This window comes from Lepidochelys olivacea (genome assembly GCF_965140295.1).
Source record: "Lepidochelys olivacea isolate rLepOli2 genome assembly, chromosome: 6".
Classification (NCBI taxonomy): domain Eukaryota; kingdom Metazoa; phylum Chordata; order Testudines; family Cheloniidae; genus Lepidochelys; species Lepidochelys olivacea.
The window spans coordinates 43,041,216-43,060,690 of record NC_140416.1 but is presented as its reverse complement, the minus strand read 5'-3'; the positions used below and the strand labels follow the sequence as shown (position 1 = coordinate 43,060,690).

Genomic DNA, 19,475 nt, shown 5'->3' with positions numbered 1-19,475 from the left:
AAAACTTATGGATACAGAAAATCTAAGCAACTGCCAACACAACTTAATGTAGTTTTGGCTATTTAGCCTATTCAGACTGCATGTGGAGAAATCCATTTTGGCTTATCATCCCTTAAAATAATTATGGGGGTTGATGTAAGAAAATCTCTGATTAGTCAGTTCTGTAATATCAGTGTAGGAAAGCTCTTTTTACTTGTAAGCATGATGTGTGAAGGTGGCATTATTAATGGATGTTTGTATTTCTGCTTAGTTCAGGTACAGTCCTACAGCTGTTACTCAGTAACTTAATTCAGAGTAACTTAATGAATTTACTCAGGAATTAAACCAGTGTAACTCACAGCCAAGCTTTTCCTTGTTTGCAGTTGAAACTTTGCTTGAATAAGAATTGAACAAATCAATAATCCAATTAAAATCAAAACTTTTCAATGGTACTCTTCATTATAAACTAGGATTTCAGTTTCCCATTCTGTATATAGAGTTACAATGTGTTGTCTCACCTATAATGAAGGGTATAATTTATAACACAGTTATCTCTACAATTTTCATCACTAGAATTAGAATAAATTCATTTTTCTTTTGCACTAAATGGATGTGTCCTCTCTGTTGTACATTCAGAAGAAATTTCTGTGTTTACTATGATAATTCTGATTAACTGATTACTTATCTGAATACATCACATTATGTGTAAATACTTAGCACCTGAAATAGGAAAATCATATTTTAGGGAATCTGTAGAATAAAAATACATCTTCAATGCATGGCTCCAGATTATTATGCAATGTGATATGTTGTGGCCGAATAGTTTTTGTCTGATAAATGGAAGGTCCAGATGTAGAGGATAACTAGAGATAAATTAATATTAAGGAATACTTAATGCCACTATGATTTTGCTATATTAACAGTACTGGCTTTCACTGAGTTTTTAATGTAGTGTGTTTCTATTAAATTTATCAGGCCATGTGCACAGTTTCAATTCACTTAAAATTTTCTTGACAATCACACAGTTATTCAAAAGATAGTTCAAAGGAAAATATTGTTCTGATACATGCTCAAAAAAGAGTTACCTATTTGGAGATTTCATTCATAAAATTGATGAGATAAAATTACTTCATTCCATCTGAACCCGAGAGGCTGTTCATTTTTTTTATCCAGTGGGTTAGGAACAAGAGGGGACACAGTAACATTTTTCTCAGCCTCAGAGGATACTGGTAAAAAAAAGGAACTGTACAGATAGCTAAATGTCCACTAGTATCATTGGGGTGATTTTTATAAGAATAGGAGCTGGGGAGCCTCATTTCTTGGAGGATTGGGCCCTAAGAATAACTTCAAATTCCTTAGGTAGTCTGCAGTATCTTCCCTGAAATACCAATACATGCTTTGCTATCTCTGATGGCCATTCCTGTTCTTCCAATAGTCCTCTGCTATTTGCCACTTGCTTGATACCAGTAACAATTTGGTCTCTACAGAACGGGAAGATATTCTGCCGGCGAACAGCTTGCAATTGTCAGAACCCCAGCGTTGATCTCTTTTGCTGCCCAGAGTGTGACACAAGAGTGACCAGTCAATGTTTAGACCAAAATGGTCATAAACTGTATCGTAGTGGGGACAACTGGACCTACAGCTGTCAGCAGTGCCGTTGTCTGGTATGGAAATAAATTAAACATTTTCGAGAGAAACAAAAGTAGTAAAGATTTTGGTGATAGCAACATACCTTATTTTATGACATTATTAACAATATCTTCATCTCTCTTCCACCATTTGACCTATTAAAGTGATTTTAAAAGACTCAAAGTCACGCTTCAGAAGCAAGGTAAGTCAGAATATGGGCAGACCACTTCTCAGCTCTGTGTAAATAGACCTGATCAACAAACACAAACAAACAAATTTCACAGAAAGCTTGAAAAAATTGAAACTGTTTCCATTTTGTTGTGTGTAAAACAGATTGATAATTTTCTCAATTGCAGAGTTTGTATTGGGATTTTTTCATTTTGAAGTTGATGGCTGTCTAAATTAGCTGTTACCGCTCAAGAATCTTGGAATCATTATGGATAGTTCTCTGAAAACATCTGCTCAGTGTGCAGTGGCAGTCAAAAAAGCAAACAGACTGTTAAGAACCATTAAGAAAGGGATAGATAACAAGACAGGAAATATCATAATGCCTCTCTATAAATCAATGGTACACACACATCTTGAATACTGTGCGCTGATCTGGTCGTCCTAACTCAAGAGATATATTGGAGTTTGAAAAGGTGTAGAGAAGGGCAACAAAAAATGATTAGGGGTATGGATCAGCTTCCATATGAGGAGCGATTAAAAAGACCAGGATTTTTCAGCTTGGAAAGGAGATGACATGATAGAAGTCTCTAAAATCTTGACTGGTGTGGAGAAAGTAAATAAGGAAGTGTTATTTCCTCCTCCACATAACACAAGAACTAGAGGTCACCCAATGACATTAATAGGCAGCAGGTTTAAAAACCAAAAGGAAGCACTTCTTCACACAACGCACAGTCAACCCGTGGAACTCTTTGCAAGGGGATGTTGTGAAGACCAAAAGTGTAACTGTGTTTTAAAAAAGAATTATTTATGTTCATGGAGGATAGTCCATCAATGGCTATTAGGTAAGATGGTCAGGGATGCAACCCTATAATCTGGGTCACCCTAAACCTGTGGCTGCCGGAAGCTGGGCTTGGGCAGCAGGGGATAGATTACTTGATGATTGCCCTATTCTGTTCATTCCCTCTGAAGCACCTGACATTGGCCACTGTCGGAAGACAGAATACTGGGCTAGATGGACCTTTGGTCTGACCTAGAATGGCTGTTCTTATGTAAAATATTTGATTTTGAAAAAAATCCAACCACATGCCTGCTCTTCCCTATCAAAACTGGCAGTGCAGAAATGAAAAACCAAGTCCTACAAACTACCCTTGAAAAACAACAAAAGAGAACACTGGTGAATAGTGACCTAATGCAAAAGGAAAGAATGAAGGAAACTGAAAAGACCACCCAAACATACAGACTGAAAACAAAACAAAAAAAAGCAGGTTACCCTTTTCATTCCCAATTGCCATAGAAAATAAAATTTATTATTCCTCCCCTATTTTTTAAATCAGTATAACAATTTTTATTTTAAAAAAAGACCATTTTTAATTTGAAAAATTTGCTGTGCTCTGCATAGAAGACTGTCCTTGGTTTGGAGAACTGAGAGTCCTCTGGGCAGAATGGATTGAGTTATAACATATAGAGTTTTGTTCTGTAAACTGAATCACCCGTGCTTTTTTGGAGAACTGCAAACCCTTTACTTCAGTGAGTTTTTGAGTTTACTTTCCTGATCTTTTTTAAAATGCTTGCATAAGAAAAGGGAAGAGATTTTCAGGTACATATTTAATTATATTTCCAAGGTATGCACAACTCAGTCGCAGTGTCTTGTTTTCAGAAAGATTCCTGGTCTTATCTAATTTCATAGCTGGGTTAACAGTCGTAAAAAGGCCAAGAGATTTAAGGTAGTGCACTAAAACAGTGGTATAGCTGAGATTTGGAGCCAATTCTAAATCAAAATAGTTTAGACTTCCTGTCTTTTGTGCTAAGTAATGCCCAAATGCAGCTTTAATTGCTAGCCGACTTTATTATTTTTTCCATTCAGTTTGTAAGAGGCATGCACAGCCCCAGTGGGAATGTACATTCTGTGAAACACTCTATTTAACAGACCAAATCCCTAAAGTATGTACTCAGGGTTTTTTTTGTTTTTTTTTAATTTTGATTGTTTAATTTTCAGTTATGGGAGAATAAAAAAATAACTTTTTTGTATTAATACTTTCTAGCCATTCTTTTTTTCTGTGGTCTGCTATAAAAATGACTGGAGTTTGAAATCTGGTATGGACACAGTTCTGGTGAGGGCTGCCTCTTCTTGGCGTGAAAAAATTCAGTTTCATTTAACAAAATGAGATTTTTTTAAAAAGGTAGAGATGACCATATGCAAGATAAATCCTTATCTTGACATCTGGCTGCTCAGGTAGCACAAAGCAGCTGAAAGCTTCATTAACAGAGTAGCTGAGGATTGTCCAGCTAGGGGAATTCCTGAGTAATGTAAAATAGGCATAGCTGGCTCTGCTTATTGCTTACCCTTCTCTTGGGGGGGATATGGGAAAGGAGCTGGAGAGGGTGTTCTGAGGCAGGCCGGAATCTCCTGCACTCCATCTGATGCTCTCTGACATGATGGCCCTTGAGCAGCAGAAGCAGACTGATTGAGGGATGGGTATTTTCCACCTACTGCATACAGCAGGTACATAATTGAAAAAAGAAAAGGAGTACTTGTGGCACCTTAGAGACTAACAAATTTATTTGAGCACGAAAGCTTATGCTCAAATAAATTGGTTAGTCTCTAAGGTGCCACAAGTACTCCTTTTCTTTTTGCGAATACAGACTAACACGGCTGCTACTCTGAAACCTATAATTGAAAAACAATCTCATAACTTTGTTAAATGAAGACCAATTCCTTCACCCCAAGCAAAGACACTCACTAGAAATGTGTTTGTACCAGTTTTCAACCTACAGCTAGTCCTGCCCTCAGGTTCCTTTCACAGGCTTGGGTTTGTCCTTCGGCTGCTCCAAGGATGGGCGGGTGGCAGTTGAAAGGTAGTTTCAGAACCACCCTTGCTTCTCGCAAACCTCAGCTTAAATAGTAATCACCTTTCAGAAACAATGGCTGGAGGGCTAGCCATAAGTTGAGAGGCCTTTCATGCTTCCTTAAAGATCTCTTAAGTAGTGCATTTTCATACTCAGGCCTAGAGATATTTTCTTCAGCCTGCCCTGTTAATGGACCTTATTTAGGCAGTTTTTGGCTGACTTGTATATGTTAAAACTATAAATGTACAATTTACTAAGGACATTGATAGGCACCAGATGCTTTTGGTAACTACTGCCTGTTATACAACTGGAGACTTTTTTTCTCTTCAAAAATAGAAAAATTAATGTAATGAAGTATTACGGATTCAGCCAAAAGCACCAAAAAAATCAGGAGTGGTGAAAGTTAAGTTTGAATGTGCAAACTTCATCCTGCTCCTATGCAGCTACACACTTCCACAGTATTTAAATAAGTGAGCATTTGCTGCCATAGATATATCTGTATATTTACAGTTATTGTACTGGTTGAGAAATAGTATGTGATCACACGATATTTTAACACTAGGCATGCCATTTAAAGTGCTTATATCATCACACACACGTTTGTGCATACCCTTGTATTTAAAAATGCCAATTGAATCATTACAGCAACCTTATCCCTGTAGCAGATTGTTTAAAGAAAAAATACTTTGTTAAAGGATCCATTTAAGAGTGTATTTGATGTTCCTTTGAAAGTATCAGCACATAGAAGGGGAAAACGCCCATTGGTGAGTTATGTTAGTTCCTAGCTAGAACAAAATTTCATTTTGTGAAATGCAACAGCAAAGGGACCGAACAGGCAGGTACCCAGAGGTTGTTGGGTGCTACACCATCTTCACTTACCAGCCTCTTCCATGTGTATCTTAGCTTTGGAAATCCTCACGAATTTAGAGGTTTACATACATATAAGAAATGGTAATATTTCTTCAAGCAGCATTATAGAGTACCTGTCCCAGAATCCCCCAAGACTATTTACATTATACTACAGTGATTCACTCTAAGCATTAGTGACAAGATTTAAAGCCACAGCATCTATGTACTGTCTTTTCATTACTCTAATCAAACACCACTTAAATCCATGAACAGGCATGATTTTGAGTATAATGCATCATTAAATGTGCTTTTTTCATTTGTTTTGATAATTGTCATTTAATGTTTATCTACTAATTATATTAAGATATTTGGCAGCATATCTGTTACAAAAATATGAAGTTTAGTAATAAGAGATTGTAAATTAGCAAAATGCAGGTTAGTAGTATTAGTTCAATGCAGGGGATCTCAAAGTATGATGTCTGGATTCTTTAGCTGGTCTACCCAGAGCTGGGTAGTCACATGATTCTGGCTCCTCCTTATTTCCAGCTGTTAAACTGCTTTGAAAGAAGTTAAAAATATATTCAGAGTGGGGTTTTCAAAAGTGCCCAGCACTGGCCCAACTGTTCTTTTTGAAATCAATAGTAAAACTCACTTAGACTACAATGGGAATCTAGTTAGGCCAGAGCAGAGCACTTTTGAAAGTCCCCTCCCACTAAATATTTTCCTAATGTTACTGGTCTATGTAAGCAATTGCTGTAGCTGCCACAGGGATGTTATGCAACTATGAATGGAAGACTAGATGGCCTGCAAAGCAATAACTATATTGAAGTATGGTCCGTACTGTGAAAAAGTATTCGTGCCTGAATTAAAAAAAAAAAATCACTAAACCAGAAAGTCTATCATGATGAGCAAGCTGCAGATTAGGTTGCTTCATTAAGAAAAAAATAAAAAAAAAATTGTACTGTACATAGGAAACATAAGTTTCAATGTCCAATGGTGTGGCATTCAGTCTAGTGTGATATATATATATCCCAAACGTGAATCTATTATAATTTGATGCAAAAAGGAGCTTTCATTATATCAGAATTTATTTTTTTCTCAGTAGCTAATGAGTTTTCATGGCCCTTATTTCTATTTCTACAGGAAGGGGAAGTGGATTGTTGGCCTCTTTTATGCCCAAATCCAAACTGTGAGTACACAGCAATCTCAGAAGGAGAGTGTTGCCCCCGTTGTGTCAGTGATCCCTGTCTGGCTGATCAGATCACTTACAATATCAGAAAAACCTGTGTAGATGGCTATGGAATCACAAGACTCAGTGGCTCAGTATGGACAATGGTTGGATCTCCTTGTACAACTTGCAAATGCAAGGTATTATGAGTATATAGTAGTGATTTGTTCTGGATCATAAATATAGAGTTGTATTCTACCCCTGGAAGTTCACACGCAACTCCCATTGAAGTAAATGAGATTCAAGGGCAGAGAACGTAACCTACAGTATACACATTTTCATTGTATGGTATGCATAGTGGAAACAGAACATGGTAATTCTATAGTTATTTTCTTGGAAATTTGAGCACAGATATTTAACATCATTCTGCAACTTTAAAATATTCCATCTGAAATCCCTGTGGATATATTTAATATGAATTTAGGATAGCTATTTTAAAAATTGACAAGTTTTATGTTTGTTAAAATGTATTTTACAGAATATTTAGTAGAAGCTAGTACAATAATAAAAATAGCACTGTATTTTAGGACAGGAGGATTTTAAACTTCTCTTGCCTCTTCTCCAAGACAAACATTTTGAGAGCATGACCAGATAAGAAATCACTCAGACAAACTCAGAGGTGATATATAGGAAGGAATAATTTACATGTTGGTTTCACAGGTGTAAATGACTACACATGGTCTAAGATGGTAGCAAATTAGGCCCTTAGTCTGTAGGTTACATTAACTTAGAGTCCCTTACACCTCTTCTCTGTTCATTCCCTTAGCACTTCTTAATTTTTGCCACAATCATAAGTCGGGATGCAGGGTGAAGGACATAAATCCACACCATGTAGAGGTCAAGCACAGGAGTTTATTACATACAGCGCTGACTGAGTGTCAATCAATTGATTACAATGGAATATATGGATTTTCCATGGGCGGGGGAAAGTGATGGGGTAGGCAGTCCCACTTCCCCAGATAGGTCTAGCAGCAAGACATGCTAGCACAGTAGCCAATGGTCAAAGGTTACATAATGTCTCTGCCCATGATCTCGAGTTGACAAATTAACATTTAATTAGTACTTTAATAAATGTATTAGTATAAAATATATATATGTTGTATTCTGATTTGGGGTCCATAGGAATGAAGTAGCTCCTTTGATTGTCCAACAGATACATATTGTGACGGGGGCAAGGCCAGATGGCTATAGAAAAGTAGTGTGAGATAGATATATTAGCTCCAGGCTAAACAAATCCCTGGTACCAGGATAAGTGAAATGGCAGCTGCTCCAGGTCAATTAAGAACTTTCCAGAAGGCAGGGAGAATGCTAGGTTGATTGGGACACTTTAAGCCAATCAGGGGCTGGCTGAAACTAGTTAAAAGCCTCCCAGTTAGTCAGGTGGGTGTGCATGTCAGGAGCTGTGGGAGGAAGTTGGGCTGTTAGAGAGGCTGAGTAGTACACACCATATCAAGCACAAGGAAGGAGGCCTTGAGGAAGTGAGGGTTGCTGTGGGGGAAGTAGCCCAGAGAATTGTACATGTCATGTTTCCAAAAGGTCAGCTACCATAGCGGATACTATTAGGGTCCCTGGGCTCCCCCCCACACCTTTGCCCCCTGATTAATCACTGAGACTGGGAGACAACAGAGACTGTGCAAGGAAAGATAACTTCTCCTCACCTCCCTCACTGGCTTATGATGAAAATGGCTCAGTAGACTGTGACCCTTGTCTCTCGAGAGAGAAGGGTTACATGCAGGGTCACAGTGAGCCTCTGAAGCTAGCGAAATCAGTCAGGAAACGCGGGACCCACAGAGCCAAGGACAGAGCTTTGTCACAATATCTAGGGGTAAAAGCAAAGAAACAGTGAAAGTGTATGGCAATAAAGATTGTCTTCCAAGTTGTTCATCTGTGTTTTAAGGCAGGCATTGGTCCCTGGGAAAGGGAGATTGGAGGAGGTCATCTCTTACTGACATGCTTGAATCTTTCATAAACTCAAGGTTGGATGTGTGGGAAGAACATCTCCCTACCAACACAACAGAAACAGGGCTTCTTTGTTCTATTTGCAACTTTGAATAAGACAGTTATTGCTCCCAACATTTAGCATTTTGCTGACCAGGCATATCTTAGCAAAAGAAAGGTTATCTTTGGTTATTCTGCTTTCTCTTAGCTATTGCTAGGCCTTTGACCTCTTGACCAAACTCTGGACTTTGGGCCTGTACACAAATCCACATACCGGGTTATTACATCAGCAATGGATTTCAACCTTTCACAGGGGAAGGAACATTCTCACAGTAAAACCAGAAAATACTGAAAATCATGTAGAAAAGTCTATTTTAATGAGATTTCCAGTCTAATTTTGAAATTTAAGAATCTTCACATAATCATGAGAGCAGAATAGCAAAGTTCTGCCTTCACTATATGCAATACAGTGAAAAGTCAATGTGGAATGATACTGTATCTAAACACTATAAAGCTAGATCAATGCTCATAGGAGTTTTTCCATTGATTTCAGTGTGCTTTGGATCAGGCCCTTATATGAGTGGGGAACTGAGGGAATACACTGTATTTGTAATCAATCAGTATTTTGCAAACAAGCATAATCATTAGATAAATCACACCCATTTGGGATGCTGAAACTAAAATCTTGGTCCTTCAACTCCAAAAATCTACCATTTGAATGGAGGGAGAGCTTGCTTAATTCTCTGAGTAGAACACAGAATCACAGGACTGGAAGGGACCTTGAGAGGTCATCTAGTCTGGTCCAGTCCCCTGCACTCATGGCAGGACTAAGTACTAAGATAACCCACTAAAAAGCAGCATCACACATACATAAACTAGGGAAAGCAAATAATGGAAATGTGGTCTAGATGAAATTTCTATAAAGTGATTGCAAAACTCGTTGAAAGACCATACTAAAAGAGTAGTTATCAATGGGTCGCTGTCAACCTGGGAGTAAGTATCTACTGTGGAGTTCTGCAGGGGGCTGTCTTGGACCTGGTGCTCTTGAGTATTTTCATTAATGACTTGGATAATGGAATGGAGTGTATGCTCATAAAATTTGCAGATGAAACCAAGCTGAGAGGCATTGCTAGCACTTTGGAGAACAGAATTAGAATTCAAAATGACCTTGAAAAATTGGAGAATTGGTCTGAAATCAGCAAGATGAAATTCATTAAAGAGAAGTACACTTAGGAAGAAAAAAATCAAATGCAGAACTACAAAATGGGGATTAACTGGCTAGACAGCTGTACTGTAGAATAAGACTGGAGAGTATAGAGGATAACACATTGAATATGAATCAACAATGTGACACCATTGCTAATATCATTGTCGGGTGTATTAACAGGGGTGTTGTGTATATAAGACACAGGAGATAATGTTCCTCTATTCAGCAATGGTGAGGTTTCAGCTGGAATACTGTGTCCAGTTGTGGATGCATCTTTTAAGAAAGATGTGAACAAATTGGAGAGAGTCCAAAGGAGAACAACAAAAATGACAAAAGCTTTAAAAACCTGACCTGTGAGAAAGGGTTTAAAAAAAACTGGGCATGTTTAAGCCTTAACAAAGGGGGAACCTGATAAGTCTTCAGATAGTTGAGTGCTGTTATAAAAAGGATACTGATCAATTCTTCTCCATGCCCACTGACAAGGAAGGGCAAGAAGTAATGGGTTTAATTTGCAACAAGGGAGATTTAGGTTAGATATTAGAAAAAGCTTTCTAGCCATAAAGGTAGTTAAGCACTAGAAGAGGCTTGCCAAGGGAGGTTGTGGAATCCCTATTGGGGATTTTCTAAGGTTAATTGGAGGTTTCTAAGAACAGGTTAGACAAACACCTATCAGGGATGGGTTGCGTTTGGGGCTGGATTAGATGACCTCTCAAGGACCGTTCTACCCCTACATTACCCCTAGCTTGATAAACACAGTTACACACTGCTGAAAAATCCAGGCCTAACCTCATATTCAGCGACATGTACAAGATTTCCTACAACGTGTGCATCTTAGTCCACAGTAAAGCAGAGATCACTTAAGTTATATCAGCACTGCGATCAGGGGTGTGAAAAAACACCCCCCTGCCCCCCCATGATGCAGCTACGGCAATGGCCGAAGGCTCTGTCAACACAGCTAACTTTGGTCAGGGAGGTGGTGTTCCTACACCAAAGAAAAACCTTTTCTGTCAGTGTAGGGTGTGTTTACGTTGGGAGGTATGCCAGCATATATGTGTGCTCCTATAATCTCCTTAGTGCAGGCATACCTCTAGAGCAGTTAGTGTTACCTAAGAAGATATTCATTTGTATAAAAATGGGGACTAAATGAACATGGAGCAAAATATTCTTTTCACTGCTATTAAAGCATAGCTTTTTAATAACATATGGAAGGTGAATTACAATTGTCTGTGCTTTATCTCACCCACATAGAGAAGTGCTTTCTCTTGATCATTCTTTGATCACTGAATGTAGTTTTATGAAACTAAGCGTGTGTTATATAAAATGCTGTATGAAGTCATCGTCCCCTGTCCCCCATACAATACTGTAGAAGGAGGTGTAGCTGTTCCTTCTGGGCTTTAATTCACTGTGATTAGCTTTCCTGCCCCTTTTTGGTGGCGTTTCCCCTGAGGCTTTGTGATGGGTTTAAATGATGCTTTTCTATCAGAAAGATTCCTGTGCATTTGACTAGATGTTGCAGACTCAGATCTACTGCTGGTGGAGTTAAGCTTGGTATGACATGGGAATTGTTGTCACAGTTCTCCTCAGCAAATTGATAGTCTGGACTACAGGCAAATGTTCGAATAGGCCAGAAGTCTCTTTGTTCATCAGATCTTAACAGGGCTTATTTTCGACTGATAATTTGGGAGAATATAGCAAAATAAAAGATCAACTGTTGTATTTTTTTTTCAGATATTCTCTGCCATTTTAATGTTGTTGGGTTTTTTAGAATATAAATTATGCTCATGAAAGTGTACTGGATGACTCAAGGCATTTGTAATCAGTACTATTGAGCCTTTCACAGTTACGTTTCTGGTTTAAACGCAATTCAGGTCATATGTGATGCAGAGTCATTGCCAACTCATTTCCCATTGGTCAGATTGTAATTTCAGTCAGGTATATAATGGAAAAAAATAGCCACATCATAAGAAAAACCACCACAAATATCTCCTTTGAGAAATCTCAGCAAAAAGGCCATGGCCTGAGTGGGCATGGCAACTGTACTAACTGCGGTAGGGACCAAAATCACACAGCTCTTTGTGTCCTGTGAATATACATAGGATACCCATCTCCAGAGGTATAAGCCCCATGTTCTCTGTTTTTTAAAGTTGTTCTGTGTAGATAAGTAACACTGATTTGTTTGTTGTACAGAATGGGAATGTCTGCTGTTCTGTGGATTTAGACTGTCTTCACAATAACTGAAGCATTAAGACTGGACTCCTCTTCTCTGTGAGGAAAACTGATACAGTTAACATCTAAAATGAAGTTGTAAGAGCTGGTGTTTTATACAACAGACAATTACCAAAGTCTCCACCCGAGGAAGATGTTTGGGAGTTGCCTTTGGGACCTACCACTATGCTAGCCTTGTCTGGGTGACTTTACAGTACAAAGCATATGTCTATGGTTGTTAAAAAAGTTTTCAGTGTTGTAAATTATACACTTTTCCTGTCAAATCATTTACAAATACCTTTAAATTATTTCATGGGTAAACTAATGATGTAATTTTGGTTTAATTTGTGTATTGACAACATGATTGAAACGCAAGATTATTTTACTTTGGATCTAGATTCTACAACTAAGGCTGCCTGTTGTGATTTTGTCCCATAATACTGCATACTTAGTTCTGAGGTTCCTGTCAGATGTATTTATGAAAATATGTATGTATGTACAGTCAAATTGCATAATACTTATATTTCATAGCTGTCAAACATTGTGAAACATTCCAAAGTACATTTGACGTATACAGGCTGGAAGTAATCAAACCTAAGTCTACCTTTTTAAAAAAAACACCCCAAAACAAACGCACACATTTTCTTTTCCAAACATATGAACTAGTAGCAGAATTCCTATATCGAGCAGTAAAGCACATATCCAATGCCCTTTCAACACACATCCAGGAAACAATGCCCCTTATTGATATCAGATTTAGCAGTGTGGTCTAGTTTGCAGGTGACACTACAAATACTGGATATAGGTGGCATTCATATGGACTGGGTAAAGCAACCAAAGGGCTTTAAACCTATATATTTTGAATGGGGTGGGTCTAAGTTTGCTCTCAGTGGGTATGTCTATACTGCAGTTGAACAGACATTGTTGGTCTGTGGCAGCTGACTTGTGGGGTTTAGGCTACTGGGTTGTGGGACCCTCCCCAGCTTATGGAATCCCAGAGCTCAAACTCCAGCCCAAGCCTGAACATCTACATTGCAGTTTTGCACCCTGAGCCAGCTGACAGGCCAGCCATGGATGCTTAATTGCTGGGTAGACATACCAAGCTCCACAAGTGTAGATAAGTTCACCATCTTCTCCCAGTGTACTTACTTTCCAAAAATGAAACCTACCATTCATAACAGGCTAAACCATTGTAGAGATGACAAGACATGGTGTAAATGACAATTACATTCAGCCTGAATTTCGGCATCCATTGCAGCGTGCTAGCCCTGGAAGATTGGCGACATTCTATGCTACAATTTTCATTACATGTAACATATTCAAGAAGCAATCTGGCCCCTTTTTATACTCTTCTGACATTCAAAAGAACTTAAATCTATTAATTAACCATGCATAAAATGCTTTTTTAAAACCCCAAACCTAGGCTAACCCTACACAAAAGGTTAGATTTTTTGGATGTCATCAAAGGAAGATATACCTCTTTCTTTGTTTTCATGAGGCTAGAAAGTTTGTAGTACTGGAACAAAAATCTTTTTCAAATCTGATGGCATATACAGCTTAAATGCCACATTTTTCAATGTGCTGTTGTACGCTGTTCTGCTTATTTGTATAGTGTTCTTTGCCTTCCCAACCCTTTTTTCTTTAATTAACTAAACAGCAGGTGTTTGGAAAAAGATTGCAGATATAAGCAGAGTGTCTATTCTTTGGAAAAGTATACATTTGTGTGAGTTTTTCATAGCTTTATCCAGGAAATGTGAAATTGATTTATAAGAATGGTGTGTGACTGTATATAATGGAAGAATATTAGAATATGCCTTTAAATAATGTACTTTCATGTTTCTCCTAAGGGGTTCTTGCAAAAATGCTATAAAAATTACTTACTATTCATTTAGCTATTTTTAGTCCACTCTTCATTATTAGCATTGATAATTTACTTAGGTGGTTTGTTCATGACTGGGATCTAGCCTAAACATACAGTCATTATTTTCTTTACATGTCCAGTTGTTTTCAGCTTCCCGTGTGTTGATTACATTTGCATTGTTTTAATGATTGTATTATAAGGGAAACAGGTGTGTTTTATATGATACTCAAAGGATGTTTGTAAATCATACTGTCAGTTCATTTTGTAAATCACATTGTAAACCCAATGGTAATTCAATTGGAGAAGACAGTCAGTGGGCTGGCATACAAAAGGGAATGATTTAAAACTTGTGGGCCTCTAAATAAACTCCTATGTACAGATTGCCTTTTCTTAATCTTATTAGCAATATTGTAAAAACCCAAGTTTATTACAAACATTTTTCCTTTCCCAAATGTAATATGCATTAGCAGAGCAGTAAGTTTGAGATTTAGCAACAGCGCTACAGGAAATTCACCCTCAAACCAAGCACTGTGTCCTAGGTCCAGTCCATTTACAAACCTCAACACGTGATGTTCTGTGGATGCATAGGGAGAGTTTGGAAGCCAGCAAGTCTTTCTTCTCTCAAAGACCCCTTATTTCCCCAGCTGGCTTCCAACAGTCCTCCAACTTTCCAGGCCTGAGCCAGAGCCCAGCTGGGGGAACTTGAATTTGGGAGGTTCCCATTCTGTGCTCGATGAACCCTAGGGGTCATTTAACAAACCCCCTGGTGTACTGAATCCTGCAGGCTTGTGTAGCCCTTTTAGCAAACACTATCTCCTGAGATATAAAAATTGAATTATTTACATCTAGGCAGAGAATGGATACTGTGGTTCTCTTGTTTATGCTGTATTAACATGACTGAGATGAATACATTTCTCTCTATAGGTTTTCTATTTTCACATAATTCTGGTGTCCCCAGCAACTCTTTCTCCACCAGGAATTATTCATCTTAAACAATAGCGAAGGACCATCTCGTTCACTTATGTTTCTTTGTCAAAAGAATGATGAGATTTTGTAATATTTTACTTTCACTACAAAGTCTGGGAAGACATTTTTCACCTAAAAGCCTATTGACACAATGAAAACTCTTCAGAGACCAGCCTGTGTCTGTATTTTGTGAATTTATTTTCTTCATTTCTGCTGACAATGGGCATTTTAATGCTAACTTCACTAGGAGCACAATCGGCTCAGATCTTTGTTAGAGATATCTTCACAAAAGCAAGATCTTTGCTGCTTAAGGGAACAGGCCTTTTGTCCTTACTAAGGACAAACTCTCACTAAAAGTAGGTGTAAGCATTCAGCTGTTGCTAGTGCTGATACGTTGAAGCCATAATTTTTTGTGAAAGATGGGCTCATTTCAGAGGCAGTTAATGTGGCAAAGGAGTCTGGCTTCATGAATAAATAAATAAAGAATGAGAAATAGGGGCACAAGACCAAAGAACAGCAGCAACCCCTTCCCCCCCTCCCCCCGTTGTTACTTGTAGAACTATGCAAAGTGTGAGCAATGCATTATCCCAGTGGTTCTCAAACTTTTGTATTGGTGACCCCTTTCACACAGCAAGCCTATGAGTGGAACCCCCCCTTATAAAGTAAAAACAATTTTTTAATATATTTAACACTATTATAAATGTTGGAGGCAAAGCAGGGTTTGGGGGTGGAGGCTTACAACTTGTGACCCTAAAAACATTGTGACCCCCAGTTTGAGAACACCTGCATTATCTAGTGGCCTGAGTACAGGAGTAGGACCCAAGAGCTCTAACACGGATTCTCTACATGGGCTTGGGTAAGTCACTTCACTTAACCTTTCAGCCTTCCCTACTGGGTTCAAATGCTGGCTCCTGGAATCCTCTCCCATGCAGTATAACTCCACTAGTTTCAGGACCCTCTGCACTCAAAGGGACAGTTTTACTCATCTGCCTCACAGGAACATTGTGGGAATTGTATAGTGCTTCAAAGACAAAGAGCTAAATCATGTCTCTACATAAAATGTTTTGCTGTGTTTTCCATTATGAGGTGTGAGTGAATTTTCAGTAAAACATTTAGCTTTATTAGCATTAACTTTCCAATCATATTGTGGCTTCTAAAAAGAAACTAAATTACAGCTGGCTTTCCGTGTAGCAGACAGTTATATTTCACCAAGCCAGTTCTGGGGCCTCCACAGACACAGAATGGGGAGGGGAAGACTTGGCCATGAAAGAAGAATTTTTGGCCAATGACTGACATGCTTGCTCTCATATAATTCTAGTCTGATGCTCTCTGATCCCCAGAAGTGATTTGCAGGTAACCATATTGCTTTGTCTTTACCTTGTAGCCATTATGAAATAATAATGTATGCTGTATCAAAGGAGATTAAGAAAAGCATCTTACTAAAACTAGAGATATGAAACTACCAGCAGACGAGTTGAACAAGAAAACTATTGCAGTGTCTCAGAGTTTGAGAATAAGAAAAGCCACAAACAGGTGAGAATGGTTTAGGAGGGCACCAGCCAACCCTGTAGATTTGCTTTGTTGGTAGGGTGACGAGATAACAAGTGTGAAAAATAAGTCTATATAAGAAAAAGACCCAAAAATCGGGACTGTCCCTATAAAATCGGGACATCTGGTCACCCTATTTATTGGAAAGATGACTAAATAAATTCACACTGATTAAAGCATGGGTAAACAGGATTGGTTAAGGCATGTGCCTCTGGCCCCTGCTCCTGGAGTTATGTGATTATATCAGAATCTCAGCTTTCTTTCTTTTTTAAAAAAAAAAAACATCTAGCTCTTGAAGTTGAGAAAAAACACACTTGAAACTGAGACTCAAGTGTATCTAATGCGGGGATGCCTGCCTCAGTCTGTAAACACCCTGATACAAGTGCTCTGAAAGAGGGGATGTGTTCAGTGAATCTTAGTGGGGAGTTAATTGCAAGACCCACTCTGCTGGAGGCGACATCACCACTACTGTGTGTGTGTGTGGAAGGAGGAGCACAGCAGACTTGGCCCACTCCTGCTACTGGGTGAAGTACAGAGCGGGGTTCTCTGCTCCAACCCAGGCCTCTCATGGGAGGCCACAAACTGCCCTGCTACTGCTTCTTGGATAGAGAAGGGGGCCCCCATGTTGCTGCCCCTGCCTCTGTGTTATAATGGGGTATTACAGCATAATTATGTATACAGCAATATCTAGGAACTTAGAGAATGCTACTTTCCAGAAGTGCTTGATGAGAGAGGCCAGTATGTGGGGGAAGAAGGAATCAAGCTAGAATATTGCAGTATCTTGGCTCTCTCTCTTTTTACGCTCACACACTAAACGTGGTGCCTGAAGTGAATCAGCTTCTGCACATGTGACATCAGATACAAAGAATATTATGCACACACACAAGAGAGAGAAAACAATCATAACAGCATACCAGATTCCTGTCCCTGAGCAAATGTACATGAAAGGGATATGGTTAGCAACTGGACATTCTTTAGATTGCAATGGGTAAACTATGAAATTTTAATGGAGCTGGATAATAAGCAGGGTTTTTTGCCGCCCCTAAGCAAAAAAAAAAAAAAATGGGTGGCTGGAATGCCACCCCAAGCAAGCACATGCTTGCTTTGCTGGTGCCTAGAGCTGGTCCTAATGAAAAGGAAATCAAAATAAGAGCAGACACTATTGGCTGTCATGGGCAAAGGCTGCCACATGTTCCAATGGCATATAGATATGCAGCAGATCAGGATGACTCATGTAAAATCTCTATTTCAGAAAAAAGCCACATACAAAAAGGTATGGTTTTCAAAAATGCAATCAAAACTCTAGAGAAACAATAGATCACTATTTTGCCAAAGTGTGAAAATGGCTGCCTCATGTGATTAGTTCGGGTTTTGTTTTGGTTTTTTTTTTGTTTTTTTAAAAAGATTTGATCACTTGTAGATGAGTAATCTGGTTGAAAGGTATTGGAGTTTGAGTGAGAATGCTTAGAGAACCCACACTGATGCTACCAACCGAGTTATAGAAATATGAAATGCTAGTGAACAAGCTCACATCCAAATGCAGAGCATAAGTGGAGCAGACAGATAATTCACCAAGTCAAATAGCATATGGAATGCACAAATACAAATCAGAGGAGACAAACAAAATGCAAAAGAAGAACTGTGGGTACTGGGGACAGAAACCAGGATAATAGATAATGCATGCACAGTGGTCATAGGCAATTTTAGCAAGAGAAATAATGTCAAGGTTTGTAGAAAAGAAAAAAAGGACCATAGCGAGGAAGCAACAGAGGATGAGAATTTGCACATGTATGACATCAGTGCATTGCCAAGCGGGAAAAATAAATGATTTTGTAAAACTCATACCAGCACCAGGTGCAAAGACAAGGCAGCAGCATACAAACAAGCAGGAAATCAAATGCTAACTACACAGTGTGGGATGAGTAAATGTGTTAGGCTACATAAGAATTTCCTCAGCATCATACAAGAGAATAAAGTGAAATTAGAACCATGCAAAGCAAATTAAAATTTTATAATGGCACAATCAAAGTAGGACAATGTAAATTAAAGAGCACCATCATGGAAAATATACAGGTTGAAATTTCAGATAGTACAAACAACACAAAAGCTACTGCTTTCAGCTAAAACAAATGAATTCACAAACCTAGTGACACTAAACCTAGGACAAACGATTCATGCAATAGAGACACAAGCAAAACTAAAATATATGTACATCCAGAGCAGGCCATGCTCTGTGGTATCTGTGCAACAAAGAACAAGTCTATAAGTCAAGTTAACTTATGTTGACATACAACTACTGCAGTAATAAAAATTGATTTTTCATGGTCACATTATGCTCCTTCTGTTGGCGGCGTGATCCTCCCCAGGAGCGCTTCCACTGATTTAACGGACAGCATAGAGCACTGACAGCTCGGAGCTCTGGACTACAGCCACCAGGGGCTGGTGGCCGGAAGAGTCAATGCAGTGTCTACACTAGCACTAAATCGACTCAATCGCTACGCTTCTCACAGATGTGGAGTTATTAGGTTGGTGTAGTGGGCAACTTAAATCGGCAGGAGCAACGTTGTAGTGTAGACACTTACAGAGTAAGATTGACGTAAGCTTTCTTACATTGACCTAACTCTAGTGTAGAGCAGGCCAAAGCTGCCTAAAGATTACCAAGATGTTCTTGAAAGCCTGAGGTGCTTTGAGACCTGGTGCACCTGGAAATAGGTAAAATAATTCAGTTGTTACAGCACCTGGTTCAGAGATTAGCCATTGTATTAAGAGGAAAAAATGGGAGCAATAACACAAACGTTAAAAGAACACATCATTGCTAAGCGACAAGAGGGATAAGCAGCATGGTTGCCATCAAAAAGCCAAGCAAGTCGTGCATTTGCCTAGACCCAAGCAATTTAAACAAAGCACTAACAGAGCTCTACAGATGCCTACATTTGAAGAAGCAAATGCAAAAATATTCTCAGTACTTATTGCCAAAGACTGATATTGGCAAGTGCTACTGGCTAAGGAAAGCAGGTACCTCACCACATGTTATACACTAGCAGAGAAAC

At 38.7% G+C, this 19,475-nt stretch overlaps 1 protein-coding gene across 3 annotated transcripts in view; it reads left to right on the top strand.

Moving 5' to 3' along the window:
• Nucleotides 1-14,294, top strand: part of NELL1 (neural EGFL like 1) — a 440,683-nt gene extending 426,389 nt beyond the window's left edge. For all 3 annotated transcript variants that reach the window (XM_084632341.1, XM_084632342.1, XM_084632340.1), the window contains 3 exons: nt 1,467-1,643; nt 6,616-6,840; nt 12,033-14,294. In XM_084632341.1, the coding sequence (XP_084488467.1) occupies nt 1,467-1,643; nt 6,616-6,840; nt 12,033-12,083 (453 nt within the window). In that variant the 3' untranslated portion in view covers nt 12,084-14,294. The remainder of the gene's footprint in view (nt 1-1,466; nt 1,644-6,615; nt 6,841-12,032) is intronic.
• Nucleotides 14,295-19,475: the final 5,181 nt, after the last annotated feature.